The sequence below is a fragment of the Tiliqua scincoides genome, chromosome 7 (genome assembly GCF_035046505.1).
Source record: "Tiliqua scincoides isolate rTilSci1 chromosome 7, rTilSci1.hap2, whole genome shotgun sequence".
NCBI lineage: Eukaryota > Metazoa > Chordata > Lepidosauria > Squamata > Scincidae > Tiliqua > Tiliqua scincoides.
The window spans coordinates 9,552,938-9,566,645 of NC_089827.1; the positions used below are offsets into that span (position 1 = coordinate 9,552,938).

A 13,708-nucleotide genomic window follows, 5' to 3' on the forward strand; every position below is an offset into this window, starting at 1 on the left:
TTGCTCCAGAGGGTCAAGGGTTTCTTCTTTATTTTAAATAAATTTTAAAATGTATATTTATTGTATTGTAGTTTTTGTATCGTATTAAAAGTAAACTTTTAGTTTACTTAATTAGATTTTGTCATATTGAGACGTTAGAAATTTTCCAGCTTGATGACAACACTTCCAGCCATGGCATCACTTCCCAGTTAATGACATCACTTCTGGAGGGTCCAGAGGAGATTGTCATTCTAAAAAGTAGGTCCCCATGCTAAAAAATTTGAGAACCTCTGCTCTATACTATATCAGCACCACAAAGTGCAGGCTATGAGGAATTTTTTTAAAGAGCAGTTCATGGGCACATATATGAGCTGCGATTCGATGGTGAATTAGAGTGCAGTCAATAAGAATATGAGCCTTGAATCTAGATCAGTGATGGCAAACCTTGGGCTTGGTCAAAAATGTGAAAAATGTCTAATTTGACACTGCGTGTGTGTGTGTGTGTGTGTGTGTGTGTGTGTGTGTGTCACACAAACACACACACCCCAAGCAAAGCAGAAACAATTTATTAACTTTATGTACTGTATTATTTATTTTTAATTAATTAAATAATTAATAGCGATTGATTATAATTATTATATTCAACAATTTTTTACTTAATAATAATAATAATATTTGTGACATCTTCTCCATGGGGAAAGAAAAAATAGCCCCACAATACTCCATTCTTCAGATATCCAGATTTTTGCATCACTTAGCCCTGCATCTGAGATCTCCCCCCCCCTCCTTTTTTTCTGTCTTTCTTACATGCAATTCATGGGTACCACCCATAAGAACAGAAGAGCCCCACCAGATCAGGCCAAAGGCCCATCTAGTCCAGCTTCCTGTATCTCATAGTTGCTCACCAGATGCCTCTGGGAGCAAACAAGACAACAAGAGACCTGCATCCTGATGCCCTCCTTGCATCTGGCATTCTCAGGTAGCCTACTTCTAAAATCAGGAGGTTGCACACACCCATCATAGCTTGCAACCTGTGGTGGACTTTTCCTCCAGAAATCTGTCCAGTCTCCTTTCAAAGGCCAGGTGCCATCACCACCTCCTGTGGCAAGGAGTTCCACAGACTAATGACATGCTGGGTTAAGAAATATTTTCTTTGGTCTGTTTTAACTCTCCTGCCACTCCATTGTAGTGGATGCTCTCTGGTTCTGTTGTGCAAAAGAGAAAAGAATATCCCTCTATCCATCCCCTGCATAATTTAATAACCCTTTCTTTCTTTCTTTCTTTCTTTCTTTCTTTCTTTCTTTCTTTCTTTCTTTCTTTCTCAGGCTGCAATCTTATCTACACATTCCTGGGAGTAAGCCCCACTGCCTCTCATGGGACTTCCACCTGAGTAGACACGCATAGGTCTGGGCTCTTAGGCTGCAATCCTAGCCACACTTTCCTGGGAGTAAGTCCCACTGACTGTAATGGGACTTCCTTCTGAGTAGAAATGCAGAGGAGTGGGCTCTCAGGCTGCAATCCCCTCCACACTTTCCTGGGAGTAAGTCCCACTGACTACAATGGGAGCAGGCCCCCCCAATCCTGAGGAAGCCCCCTGGAGACCCCTCCCCCCACTGCCCCCAATCCTGAGGAAGCCCCCTGCAGACCCCTCCCCCCACTGCCCCCAATCCTGAGGAAGCCCCCTGCAGACCCCTCCCCCCACTGCCCCCCAATCCTGAGGAAGCCCCCTGGAGACCCCTCCCCCCACTGCCCCCAATCCTGAGGAAGCCCCCTGCAGACCCCTCCCCCCACTGCCCCCCAATCCTGAGGAAGCCCCCTGCAGACCCCTCCCCCACTGCCCCCCAATCCTGAGGAAGCCCCCTGCAGACCTCGTCCCCCCCAGCAGGCCCCTGCAGACCCCCTCCACCTCCTGCAGACCCCACTCCTGCCCCACTTTTCCCTCCCCGCAGCAGGCCCCCCAAACCCTGAGGGAGGCCCCTGCAGACCCCTCCCCCACCCAGAGAGGCCCCCAGCAGGCCCCTCTTCCCCTCCCAGGGCGCCTCCTCCCCCCGCGGCGCGCGCTGGTCCCGCCCGCCCGGCTGCGCCCTCCCCCGGCCGGCCATGTTGGATGCCGGCGCCGGGCAGGGGCGGGCCGGGCCTCGCTGACTCCCCCTCCGTCGCCGGGCCTGCCGGGAGGGAGCGGCCTGGTCGGCCCGATGCGGTGAGCAGCCCGCCGCGCTCCGCAGCCCGCGCCGCACAGCCCGGCCCGGCCGGCGCCCCCGCAGCCATGAGCGGCGCCCCGCAGCCGCCCCGCAGGCCCACCAACGTGGGCTCCCTGCTGCTCACCCCGCAGGAGAACGAGAGCCTCTTCGGCTGCCTGGGCAAGAAGTGCGTGGTGAGTGCGGGGCCGGGCCGGGCTGCTCCTTCTCTCTCCGGGGGTGCCGGCGCGCAAGGGGGCTCCGGTGGGGCGTGGGGCGTCTGGGGTGGGGCGGCCCCTCTCCTGGGGGAGGAGGCAGGGGGTGCCCAGGAACAAGGGGGCTCCAGTGGGGGGGGGCTGGAATGTGTGGGGAGCGGGGCTGCCCCCTCCTCTCCTGGGGGGTGTGAAGGCAGGGGGTGTCCAGGGAGAAGGAGGCTGGAGTGTCCGAGGAGTGGGGCTGCCCCTCTCCTGGCGGGGAGTATGGAGGCAGGGGGTGCTCAGGTACAAGTTCCAGTGGAGTGCCTGGGGAGTGGGGCTGCCCCCTCCTCTCCTGGGGGGGGCATGAAGGCAGGGGGTGTGCAGGAACAAGGAGGCTCCAGTGTGTGGGTGGGGGGTGGAGTGCCTGGGGTGTGGGTTTGCCCCTATTCCCTCCTGGGGGGGGTATGAAGGCAGGGGTGCCTGGGAACAAGAAGGCTTGAAGCGTGTGGGGTGTGCCTGCCTGCCACTTGGGCTGCAGTACTAGGATGAAGGCTTAAGTGTGTTTGTGTGTGTTGGGTTGTGTTGTGTGTGCCTGCCCTTTGAGCCCCCTTCTTCCTAGCGTTGCAGCCCAAGTGGCAGGCAGACACAGAACACAGGAGCCTTCTTCTTCCTAGAATTGCCGTGTGTGTGTGTGTGTGTGTGTGTGTGTGTGTGTGTGTGTGTGTTTTGTGCTTGCCTGCCACTTGGACTGCAATACTAGGACGAAGAAGGCGTGTGTGTGTGCGCGCGCGCGCGCCTGGCCACTTGGGCTGCAATGTTAGGAAGAAGAAAGCTCAAGTATGTTTGTGTTCTGTGCCTCCCTGCCACTTGGGCTACAGTACTAGGAAGAAGGCTCAAGTGTGTGTGTGTGTGTGTGTGTTGGGTCATTGGACGAGGGGGGAGAAAGCAAGACCAGGCCAAGCAGGGACTGGGAAGTAAGAGAGGATGGGAAGGGCAGGTGGGGGGCTGGAGTGAGTGTGAAGTGGGGTTGCCCCTTCCTGGGGGATATGAAGGCAGGGATTGCCTAGGAACAAGAAGGCTCACATCTGTGTGTGTGTTGTGTGTGCCTGCCTGCCACTTGGACTGCAGTCGTGTACCTAATTATCAGAAAGCAGTGCCTATTGACCCCTATCTTTGGAATAAATCTGCTTCAGTTTGGCTTGGATTTTCTTGGGGAAAAAAAACAGGAGCGATGGGAGACTTTCGAGGTGTGTAATTGCTAGTCCCTCCCCTGCTCCATTCTCTTTCTCCTTTGTGGGACTGCCCTTTGCCCAATTGGTTCCCAAGGAGCAGAATTTCCTTGGCCAGGTCATCCCCTGCCCCATTCTTTTCTTACTTGTGGAGGACTACCCCTTACTGGCTCGCTGGTTCCAAAGGGAGCTGAATTTCCCTTTTCCAGGTCTTCCCTACGTGTACAGCTGCTTGCCTGGTTTTCTGTTGTTGTGCATTTTGCACCATGCTCCTCATTGTTGGAGGGGGCATGGGGAAGGGCAGTAAAGTGCTAAAGGTATAGAGGGGAAGGGTGAGGTATTCCTGCCCTTTCACCCCAGGGAGTGTGGAAATTGGGGGCAAGAAGTTCAGTGCCCTCTTCTCTTACCACCCTTGGGACTAGGCACGTGTTAGGCACAGGTGAATTCAGTCCCTGAACAATATAGTCTGAAAAAAGGAGAAGCAGCAGGTCACTGCTGACCACCTCTGATGTTATGATGTATTTTCTGCCAGGCCTTTTCATTCTGTGTCTCCCTCCCCCTCTGTCTTGGAGGGGGGTTCCCTATAGTTTGTACATGGGGACTGCTGTGAGCTGAAAGAAATGGGTCTGGCAGGTGTGGGAGGGGTATTCAGAGTCAGTCTTTCACAAGTATGTACTCATAACATCAGGTTTGTAAGTTTCAGGTTAGTGAGCCTGTTTCTAGGTGTGTTCAGAGCTGATTATCTGCCCCTCCTTCTTTGCCTCTGTCTGACAGGTATATTTTCTGAAGGGGCTGTCCAAGTCGTGCTCCTTGGTTTGCAATAGGGCTCTGTCAACAATCAAGCTATTGCAACACACTTGTGTAAAAGTTAAGACTAGTTATTGCAGGCCTGAAAAAATCTGCCTGATTGCACCTGTAGGATTTTGTGATGTTTCAGGAAATGAGGTGTTAGTTTCAGGGCCAGGCAAAATAGATGCACCCGGTGTCTTATTTTCCTAAACCAGTAGGCTTGTGTAGCAAATGTAGAATTGAGGCAGACATGGCTTACTGAAGGAAACAGAAAGGATTGTAAAAAGACTAAACATCATTTTGAGAGACCAAATCATTTGTTTTTGAAATTTTATGCAAGCATGTGCAGGATTTAAAAGTTCTGACATTTGTAGCCCCATTAGTGTTAGCATTTTTAATATTAGTTGTGGGAAATATTGCACTGAGATCTTCTGCTTTATGTTTGAAATTTCTTCTCCTTTCTTAAAGAAAATCTTCAGAAATGCTATTAGATGTTCAGGACTGTACTAATATCTGAATTGATCCATGCAGACCTTTTACCCTTGCTTGGCTCTTTTTTATCTTCTAAAATGTAAATACCTACAATAAATCTACTTGCCTTAAGTAAGCCACCTAAGATATGATGTTCTGATTCAGCTGAGTGATAGTATTATCAGGTGCAAAACTGCAGGGGTGAAGACTGTAACTAGGTAATGATTTGTTGAAAGGCAAATGTGAAAAACACAAGTGGAAGTAAAGAAATTAGTGAGATCCTTCGTGTAGCAATTCCCAAATGGACTAAACATTGACTTTTTCGCTACAGCAGTTTAATTTGGTAGACGTTTTATTACTCCCTCTTGGCCTTTCCTGTACTGGAATTTGGAGGGGTTAAATATTTTGAGGTGTTTAAGACTGCTTGATTAAGGATAGTATAAGGTATGTTTCCTTAGGGAAGCGCAGAGTTGCCCAGAAGGATGTTAATTGTTCTTGGGCACCTTTTAGTAGTTACGTTTACCGGGCCAAGTGGCAGAGTGCCAGCTTCCCTTGCCAGTTGATGCAATGCAGGAAACAGTATGCCCCACCCTTCATGTTGATATTGCCATACCTCCATGGGCAGCCGCTGCTTGGGGCTGAAGACTAAGCTCAGCAGGTGATGGTTCCCTGCTGTTGAGGCAAATTAAATGAATTGGCAACGCTCAGTAGAAATTTGACAACCTTTGGATTTTAGTGATAAAAGAACAGTTGGTAGCATAGCCGGGGGGGGTGGCATGGTAAGTACTGCAGGTGCCGCAATGTGCCATGTAAGCGGCCCCTCCCACTCACCCCAACTACCTGGAATGGCTCTGATTGTGAGTGGGAGGGGCTGCTTACATGGTGTGTTGTGGTGCCTTCTTACCACACTGCTGTCCTCTGGCTGCACCACTGAGGTTAGTTATTACAGAAAAACTATGGTTTCCCTGTGCAATTTGATTTCATTGGTTAACTATTTAAAAACTATTTAAATATTTGATTTCATTGGTTAACTATTTAATTTGATCCACCAAAATTATTATCCAGTTAATTGAACACGATCCAAAAAAACGCTATTTAAATGCAAGAACTAATTGTGACAAGAGCCATCTTAGAAGAAGCATTCCTCCTTCTCGCACACAAAAGGGAATGCCTCTGATCATGCATGTGTCCTCTTAAAAGCAAATACCTCTTTATCTTCAGAAGTATCAGTTTATTCATATGCCCATTTAATTGACAACCCAAATACTGCAAACACACTTACCAGGGAGAACTCCAGTTAACAAAAAGGGACTTTCTTCTGTAAAGATATGTACAATTATTATTGAGGGCAGCAAAAAACCAAAACAGACTATGTGATTAACTGCAGAACTGAGAATAACTATTCAGACTACTAAAGTCCTTTCACAAATGTGCTAATAGGAGCATTTTTAGAGCACATTTCTCCAGACAGTTTTGCAGTGAAAATTAGGTGGTGCTCCCTTATATGTGAACTGAAATGCCTGCTAGTCCTGCAAAGGCCTGAAAATGTGTTCCAGATTCCTAGGCACCTGGTACTGCACCTTTTCCAGCCATGCATTGCTGTCATGAGATTGCTTGAATAATCTTCAACACTGAATGTTTATTTCTAAATTAGGTTTCGAAGGGAATTCTATGCTACTGGCAGAAAGATGTATTGAATCTCCTCCCTGTCGGCACTACTGCACGCTTTAGTCCTCCCTACTGCACAATTCCATGCATGTTTCCTTGCAAGTAAATTATGTTGCGTTCAGTGAGACCTACTCCCAGGAAATGTACGTGGATTGCTGCTGTAATCATTCAGTTTGTCTATTGTGATCAGATATGTGAATGAACAATGAATATTGTTCATAAGACATCCAATCTACGTATCTTTTTGTAATTATGAAAATTTGGCTAAACAGTGCTATGTAAAAGGATATGACTAGTAAAGAATATAACATGGGCTCTCCTTAGGGCCCAATCCTATCCAACTTTTCCCTGCTGGGGCAGCATTAATGCAGCCCCGAGGTAAGAGAACAAACATTCCTCACACTGTATTATCACTACATTGTCAATTGTCTGGTTTTCGGAATCCTGTTTGTTCCTTGTCCTTGTGAGATCTTTCGAAGAGCCTGAGTTTCCACCAGTAGCCCGGATTCATGGCCTGTAACATTGTTTTAATTGCTTGTTTGGATCCTTCTGTATTCTCAAAGTAGTTAATGCATACTTCCACTCTGTGCCTTGTACTCCCCCTTACTTCTGACATCCTGCTTTGCTGTACAAATTTCATGACATCCAAGAGATCTGGATAGATTCTACTGTTAATGAGAACTGTTGCCAAGACCTGATGGCTCATTGGAAACTGGCATTTAAAACTGAGACACTCAAATTTGCAACTAGCAAAATATATCTCGTGTTTTAGGTGAAAAGGTGGAACACACCTTGTTCCTGTACACACATGCACATGTGCAGAGGAAAAGGTGCAGAAGAGATCAACCAAATTGATTAGTGGGCTGGGGCCCCTCCCTTCTGAGGAAAGGCTACAGTGTTTCGGTCTCTTCAGTCCAGAAAAAGGGCTCTGGGGTGGACATGATTGAGATGTACAAAATTGTGCAGGGGATTGATAGGGGGGATAGAGGAATGTTCTTTTCCATCTCACTCAAAACCAGAATTGTGGGACATGCACTAAAATTGAGTGTCGGAAGAGCTAGAACAGACAAAAGAAAATATTTCTTTACCCAGCATTCTGTGGAACTTCTTTCCATAGCATGTGGTGATGGCACCTGGCCTAGATGCTTTTTAAAGGGGATTGAACCGATTTCTGGAGGAAAAGTCCATCACAGGTTACAGGCCATGATGGTTATACCTCCTGGTTCTAGAAGCAAGCTCTCTCTCAATGCCAGATGCAAGGGAATGGCACCAGGTTGCAGGTATCTTGTTGTCTAGTGTGCTACCTGGAGCATCTAGTGGGACACTATGAGATACAGGAAGCTGGACTAAATAGGCCCTTGGCCTAATCCAGCAGGGTTCGTCTTAGGTTAGGTGAGCAGGCCAAGAGAAGTTTTATTCAGCCTTGCTCAGTTTCTTTTGGACACACATGGAGCTTGAGGGAGGAGGGTTGTTAGAAATTGGAAAGTGTTTTCATCCATCAGACTGGACTCTAGAAGAATAGTTGCATACGAGCTTGATTATGAGGAAAGGCAGCTCCAGTCCTTCTGTTGAATCACCATCTCATTATTCTATTCGCTAGCTAAGAGTAAAAGTTGAACAAATAAAGATTCACTGTGTTCTTATCAATATGGAAGAAGGTTGAAGCAATATGCACTCATGTAGTATTCATGGATTTTATGCACCGCAAGTCTCTTGTCTTGTGTGACTGGCAACAATTGTTCTATCTCATTAAGACTTTCATAGGTCACCCTTGTAGGATGAAGGTCAGTATTTTCAGAAAAATAACTACATGCCATATAATCTTGGTTTATGAAAGGTGGTATTCCTCTGTAGGATTTTCCTTTAGTGTAATCATGTTGAGGTGTTGTGCAAGTTCATACTACTTTCAACATAGCAGGGGACAGCTATTATTACTTCAGTGTTTTATAGTGTGTGGGCTTGCATTACTTTCAGTGTGCTTGCCATTTTCTACCTTCTTTTTCTTTCCTGCTGTGAGTAAAAGACCGAGGCTGGGATGAGAAGATTTAGTGCTGTTGAGATTGGACAGATTGATTCATTTGCAGAGTCTAGAGTAGGTTCATGCAACTGCTTTTTTTCCTTGCAGATTCCAGTCTTTGTAATCCCCTGTGTAATTTTTATTTATCTATTCGCTTTTCTATACAGTGTTTCAATAATCTCCTGGGTGGTTAGCAAAGATCATAAAACATCATCATAAAAAGGGAACCCAAAAGTAAAGGTGGCAGTTAAAAGCTAGCAGTGCTAACACATCCTTCTCAAAGTTAAAAAGCCTTGTGACAATAATAGGTCCCTGCCAAAAAGACACCAGTATAGGATCCAGACAATGCTTCCTGGCTATTCAGTTTCACTGATGGGTTTCCGCAACCAAAAAGGCTGTTTTCTTACCATCCCATCATTCCTCGGACACTGCAAGCACCTCAAAAAGGACTTTCAAAGGTTCTGATGGTGTGCAGGGCAGGGATATTTGGGAGTAGACATTCCTTCAGGTAACCCACATCCAAAATCAAATAATACTTTAAAGATAAATGCCTGAATTGTGCTCAGAAATGCAGCAGAAACCAGTGGCCCTGTTCAAGCGCTAGTGAAAGGTGTTCCCAAAGGCCATTGCTAGTTTGCACTCTTAACAACTGTGTTTTGAACTAACTGCAATTTCTGGTTAGTCTTCAAAGGCAGTCCCGCATTCATATTGCATTGCAATGGTCTAATCCAGTGGTTCTCCAACTTTTTACTATCAGGACCCATCTAAAAATAATTTTTCACTTACCAGCTGCTCAATTCTCTTTGGCTGTAATGGTAATTGGGCAGCAGTGCTTCCCGCCCCCGCCCCCCGTAGCAGGTTGTTTAATCCTTGATGCAGATAGCCTAATCTACCCTTGTCAGTTTTGCGACCCACCAAAAATTGGGTGGTAGGCCACTGATCTACGGTTGATATATCTAATCTGGAGGTTACCAGACCGTGGCAGGCAGGCTGTCCCTATAATCCAACCACAGATAGAGTTAGGAAAGTTGGAAAGCCTTAAATTGAGCCCCTGCATTGTGAGTTGACCAGTGGGGGGGATTCTATTTTGAATTGTTTCTGTAAATGTGGTCTGTATTCTGTACTGTCAGTGGTGCAAAAAAAAAAAAAAAAACAACAACAACACTGTGGCAGGAGCAGACAGAAGTTGCACTCTAACTTTTCCTTATTCATAACGATTCAAGTGTAGGAATTAAATACAGTTTCATGGTTTGCAAGGGCTGCTAGTTTGTTGGTGTATGTGTTCTTTGTATGGACAAGGGTTGATCCCTTCCAAAGGAATTTTGGTTAGGAAGGGTGGGTAAATGGATGATAAAGAGTTGAGTTGAATGGCCACAGTGAACAAAAGAGCAAGATGCTTAGCGCCTGAATAAGTTTTTTGGGCTAGTAAATGCATTGTAGAATTTAGAAGTATCCCACAGGAGAGGCATTTACTTGAAAGGGTGTGTTTAAGAATGTATATATACCACCCTTCAGTTAGGAAAAGCACACCTTAGGGTGGTGTAACCCAACAGTTCCAAACGTCTAGCTGTCATGATGCCCTGAAAAACCAGGAGTGAATGATGGTGACAGGAAACACATCCCGCAATGACATCACCACCATTCACTTCCAGGTTTGGAGGCCTAAAGCAAACCTCCAAGCAGTGGCAAGAGTATCAGGGTGGTCAGGTGGGCTTTTTGCAGCTCACAGTTTTTGCCTGCTGTAGCTCTGCTGAGTCTCTACCACAGAGTGCTGCGAGTCGCGACACACAGATTGGGAACTGCTGGTTCCTGTTCTTCCCTTTTGCCTCCTCCCACAGGGGAAGGTCTGTGTTATAAGGGTTTGGGAATGACATTACTGTAAGTGCTGCACAGACAGCATCCCCAAGGATGTCTGTAATTGGTTAATCTGTATAACAGTTTATCATTTCCTGGTAAGAAGACCATGACTTATCAAAGGATTGAAATCCATGCTGTTAAAAATCCAATTTCTTCCATAATGGGAGATTTGGGGTGCTCCTGGGTCTGTTTGCTCCACCTTTTGCACCTTATGCTGGCATTGTTGAAAGGATGTCCTCTTCCATGACTGCTCACTGCCCCGGCCCTCCACTAATCACGTCCTCCTCCCTGACATTTCTCAAAGCCCTTTGCACTGCTGTGACCAGTTTTCTCTCCTGTCTCTTTTCCCCATCTTCCCCAGTTCTCACCCCTAGCTGTTATCTGATTTCACGCCCCTCTTCACCCTCTGTTGCTTTCCTTCTTGTTTGCTCCATTTCCACCTTCCCTGCCTTCTCTACTGCTTCTCCCCCTGCCTTCTTTTGAAGTGCTCCACTCTCTTTGCCTCCTCATGCTGCTTTTTGACCTTGTGTATATTTCGTTCTCCGACACGCTCTTCCAGTCCTCTTAAATTCCCCTGCCTTTCCTTATCCTCTTCTCCTAACTGGAAGAACCGAACAGTGCACTTTCCAGCTCCCTGGGTTGCTCAACGATGACATAATGGCCAAGCACCAGAGTGCCGAGTCATGGCTCCAGCTAGCTTCAGTTCTCTTGGTTGGGCTGTGGTGCCACAGGGGGCTAACAAAATAAGAAAATAAAATGTAATATTAATAGCAGAACCACTGAGGTGTTAAACAATCTTGCAGAGTCAATAAAACCAACTGAGGGCTTTGATTCATTATGAAGTTCAAAAAGACTACATTTTCTTTGGAAAGGATTTGACTCTCAATATTGTCAATAGTGACTAAGGCTTTTGGCAAGGTTTGTTCCAGCTATGTTGTCTGTAATTAATGGAAAGTACTGAGGGGTAAACCTGGAACCGTGTGTGTGTGTGTAGAACATGTGCTCTATCAGTGTTCATGGCCCATCGAAGTAAGTGTCACCTAAGCCTCCCAAAGTTGATCTGTAGCTTTTGCATTATACAGCCATTGCTTAACTGTCCAAAAAATTAAGCTCATGCTGTGAATTGCAGAGCTTTGATGAACACCCATGGAAATATCGCCATCAAAAAATTAATATAATTTTTTCTAAGTCTTATCTGTGAGAAATACCATACACCAGAGCCTATTCATATTAGTGGCACTTCCAAAGACTAGTGAAGTTCATTCCTTTACATTGGCTGATTGTTTCTCCTGAATCAAGCTGCTAAAATTATGAGAAGCACATTTTTGAATTGTTATATAGTGTGTATTATCTTGGAGGAGGCCAGACAGGTTTCAAAAAAACATGAGTGGCACTAAGAGTTCAATATTGTGTGGGACTTAATTGGCATTTATCATTTAGGTCCTAGTACCAAAAACGTGTTGATTGAATAAAAAGTCATTTACTTGCGTATAGGGAAGGTCTGAGTTTTAGTCACTGCTATATGCTTCCGGTCCCTAGCCAAAGTACTATATACAGTCCCCTGCTTAAGTGCAACTTACGTAAGATGAAAGATTATTTATTTATGTAACATAAATAAAATTGTGAACAATGTTCTGTAGAGGTTGTGAAACAGTATAGAATAATAATTTATGGAAATATATACCGTAGATACTCAAGTATAATACATGAAATTTTTGCCAAGTAATCAAGCTCCAATTCTCACTTCGCCTGATCTCTGGGTCAATCAGAGGACAGAGCCTTTAAACTCTGAAAAGTTTCCTTTCTCAAGGGCAGACAGGGCCAAGTTTCTCAAGCTGCAGGCAGGCACAGCTCCTTAGAAGCAATTGGTTAACCTTTTATTCTCCTTCCTTCTGCTGCAGCCTGGTTCTGCTTGGCAAATGCTTGCAAAGCAGGTCTGTTTTTTGAAACACCAGAATGGGAATCCTTTCCATCTGAAGCAGGCTACAATTCAGTGCACCCTTACTTAAGAATAACACCCATGGAAAACAGTGGGTCTACTTCTGAGTAAAAAGGGCTGCAAATATATGCAGCTGCATCTCTCTGCTGTGAATTGAATTGCACACTCCTAGTTTTGTGTTATGGGTTGTATGTTGTACATAGAGCTTCTGGCTTAACACACCAGACACCTTAAAGGTGGATTGGATTCCTGGTTCTCCTGCAGTGGTTCCCAACCTTTTTCACTTGCATATCCCTTGGCAGCCCATTTCCATAAATTGTACCCTTCCTATTAGCAAAATGTTTGTAATTAATAATACAAGCCCTCATCTCCCCCATATGAAAACCCAGACTTCATGTATTAATCACAGTGTTTTCTCTTTTCATCTGTTTGAAGAACAGAAGACTCTGCCTTTGCACCATTTTGCACAGAAGTGTGCTGAGAAATTCTGGCTGATTGATCACTTTCCATATTATGTTTCAGCTTTTTTACTGTGCTGGTTTTCAATCACTGGTGCATACATGAATTGATGACCAAAAACTAGCTATTGGTGGGGCTTTCACAGCCAACTAGCTACATTCCTTCCTACCTTGCTGGCCCTGCAAAGCATTCTGGAACATGACCTGCCTTTTTTGCCATTATTCCATTCTTTTTCAAGTACCCCTACAGGTCCTGTTCAGTGTCCCTGGGAGTACATGTATACCAGGTTGGGAACCACTGTTTTACTGGTATGTTGTTTACAGTGCACTTACTCTGCTAGTGTTTACAGAAAGGTGGTGAAGACCAGAATTTAAAAAAGAATAAAAATGTATCTTATGATCTTTTATTATCTTTTTAATAAATTAGAGACTACAGTTCTTAGGTAACAATTTAGTGGTAGGTTATTTTTCAGGATCTGACCTCAGGTAAAAGACAAAACTATGGTCAGACACCCCCCCTAAGTTTGACCCCTGACTTATCCGGGAGTCAAAGAAAATCCCATGATTGTTGGCTCAAAACCTGCCCTCAACTTATCTGTGGGGTCGGCTTACAGGCGAGTATCTGCAGTGATTCACTCCCTGATGAATATACACCCAGTGGTAACCTAGCTTTTTGTGTGTGTGTAATGTACAAAATGGACCTTAGAGCATCTAAGGAGCGGGGCTGCATTTGTATCAGATACAGTTTACAACTTACAACAAGTTGCATTTCTATTAGTTGGAGAGGAACATGAGTACAGGTCTGTTAAGTACTTTTCTGGCTCTCCTTTACCTACCACTTCTGTGTCTCAAAAATGCCGCATCTCTCTCCATCCCGAAAACCAGCATCTGAAACAGGAGCACTGTTGCACCTGCCCCAAAACCTCA

General features: G+C 45.6%; 1 protein-coding gene across 3 annotated transcripts in view; it reads left to right on the forward strand.

Annotated features, from left to right (window-relative positions):
• The first annotated feature begins 2,151 nt into the window (after positions 1-2,151).
• The window catches only part of WASL (WASP like actin nucleation promoting factor), a 39,695-nt gene continuing 28,138 nt past the window's right edge, over positions 2,152-13,708 (forward strand). For 2 of the 3 annotated variants that reach the window (XM_066633287.1, XM_066633288.1), the window contains exon 1: positions 2,152-2,353. In XM_066633287.1, the coding sequence (XP_066489384.1) occupies positions 2,246-2,353 (108 nt within the window). In that variant the 5' untranslated portion in view covers positions 2,152-2,245. The remainder of the gene's footprint in view (positions 2,354-13,708) is intronic. The other variant, XM_066633289.1, reaches the window with a different exon arrangement.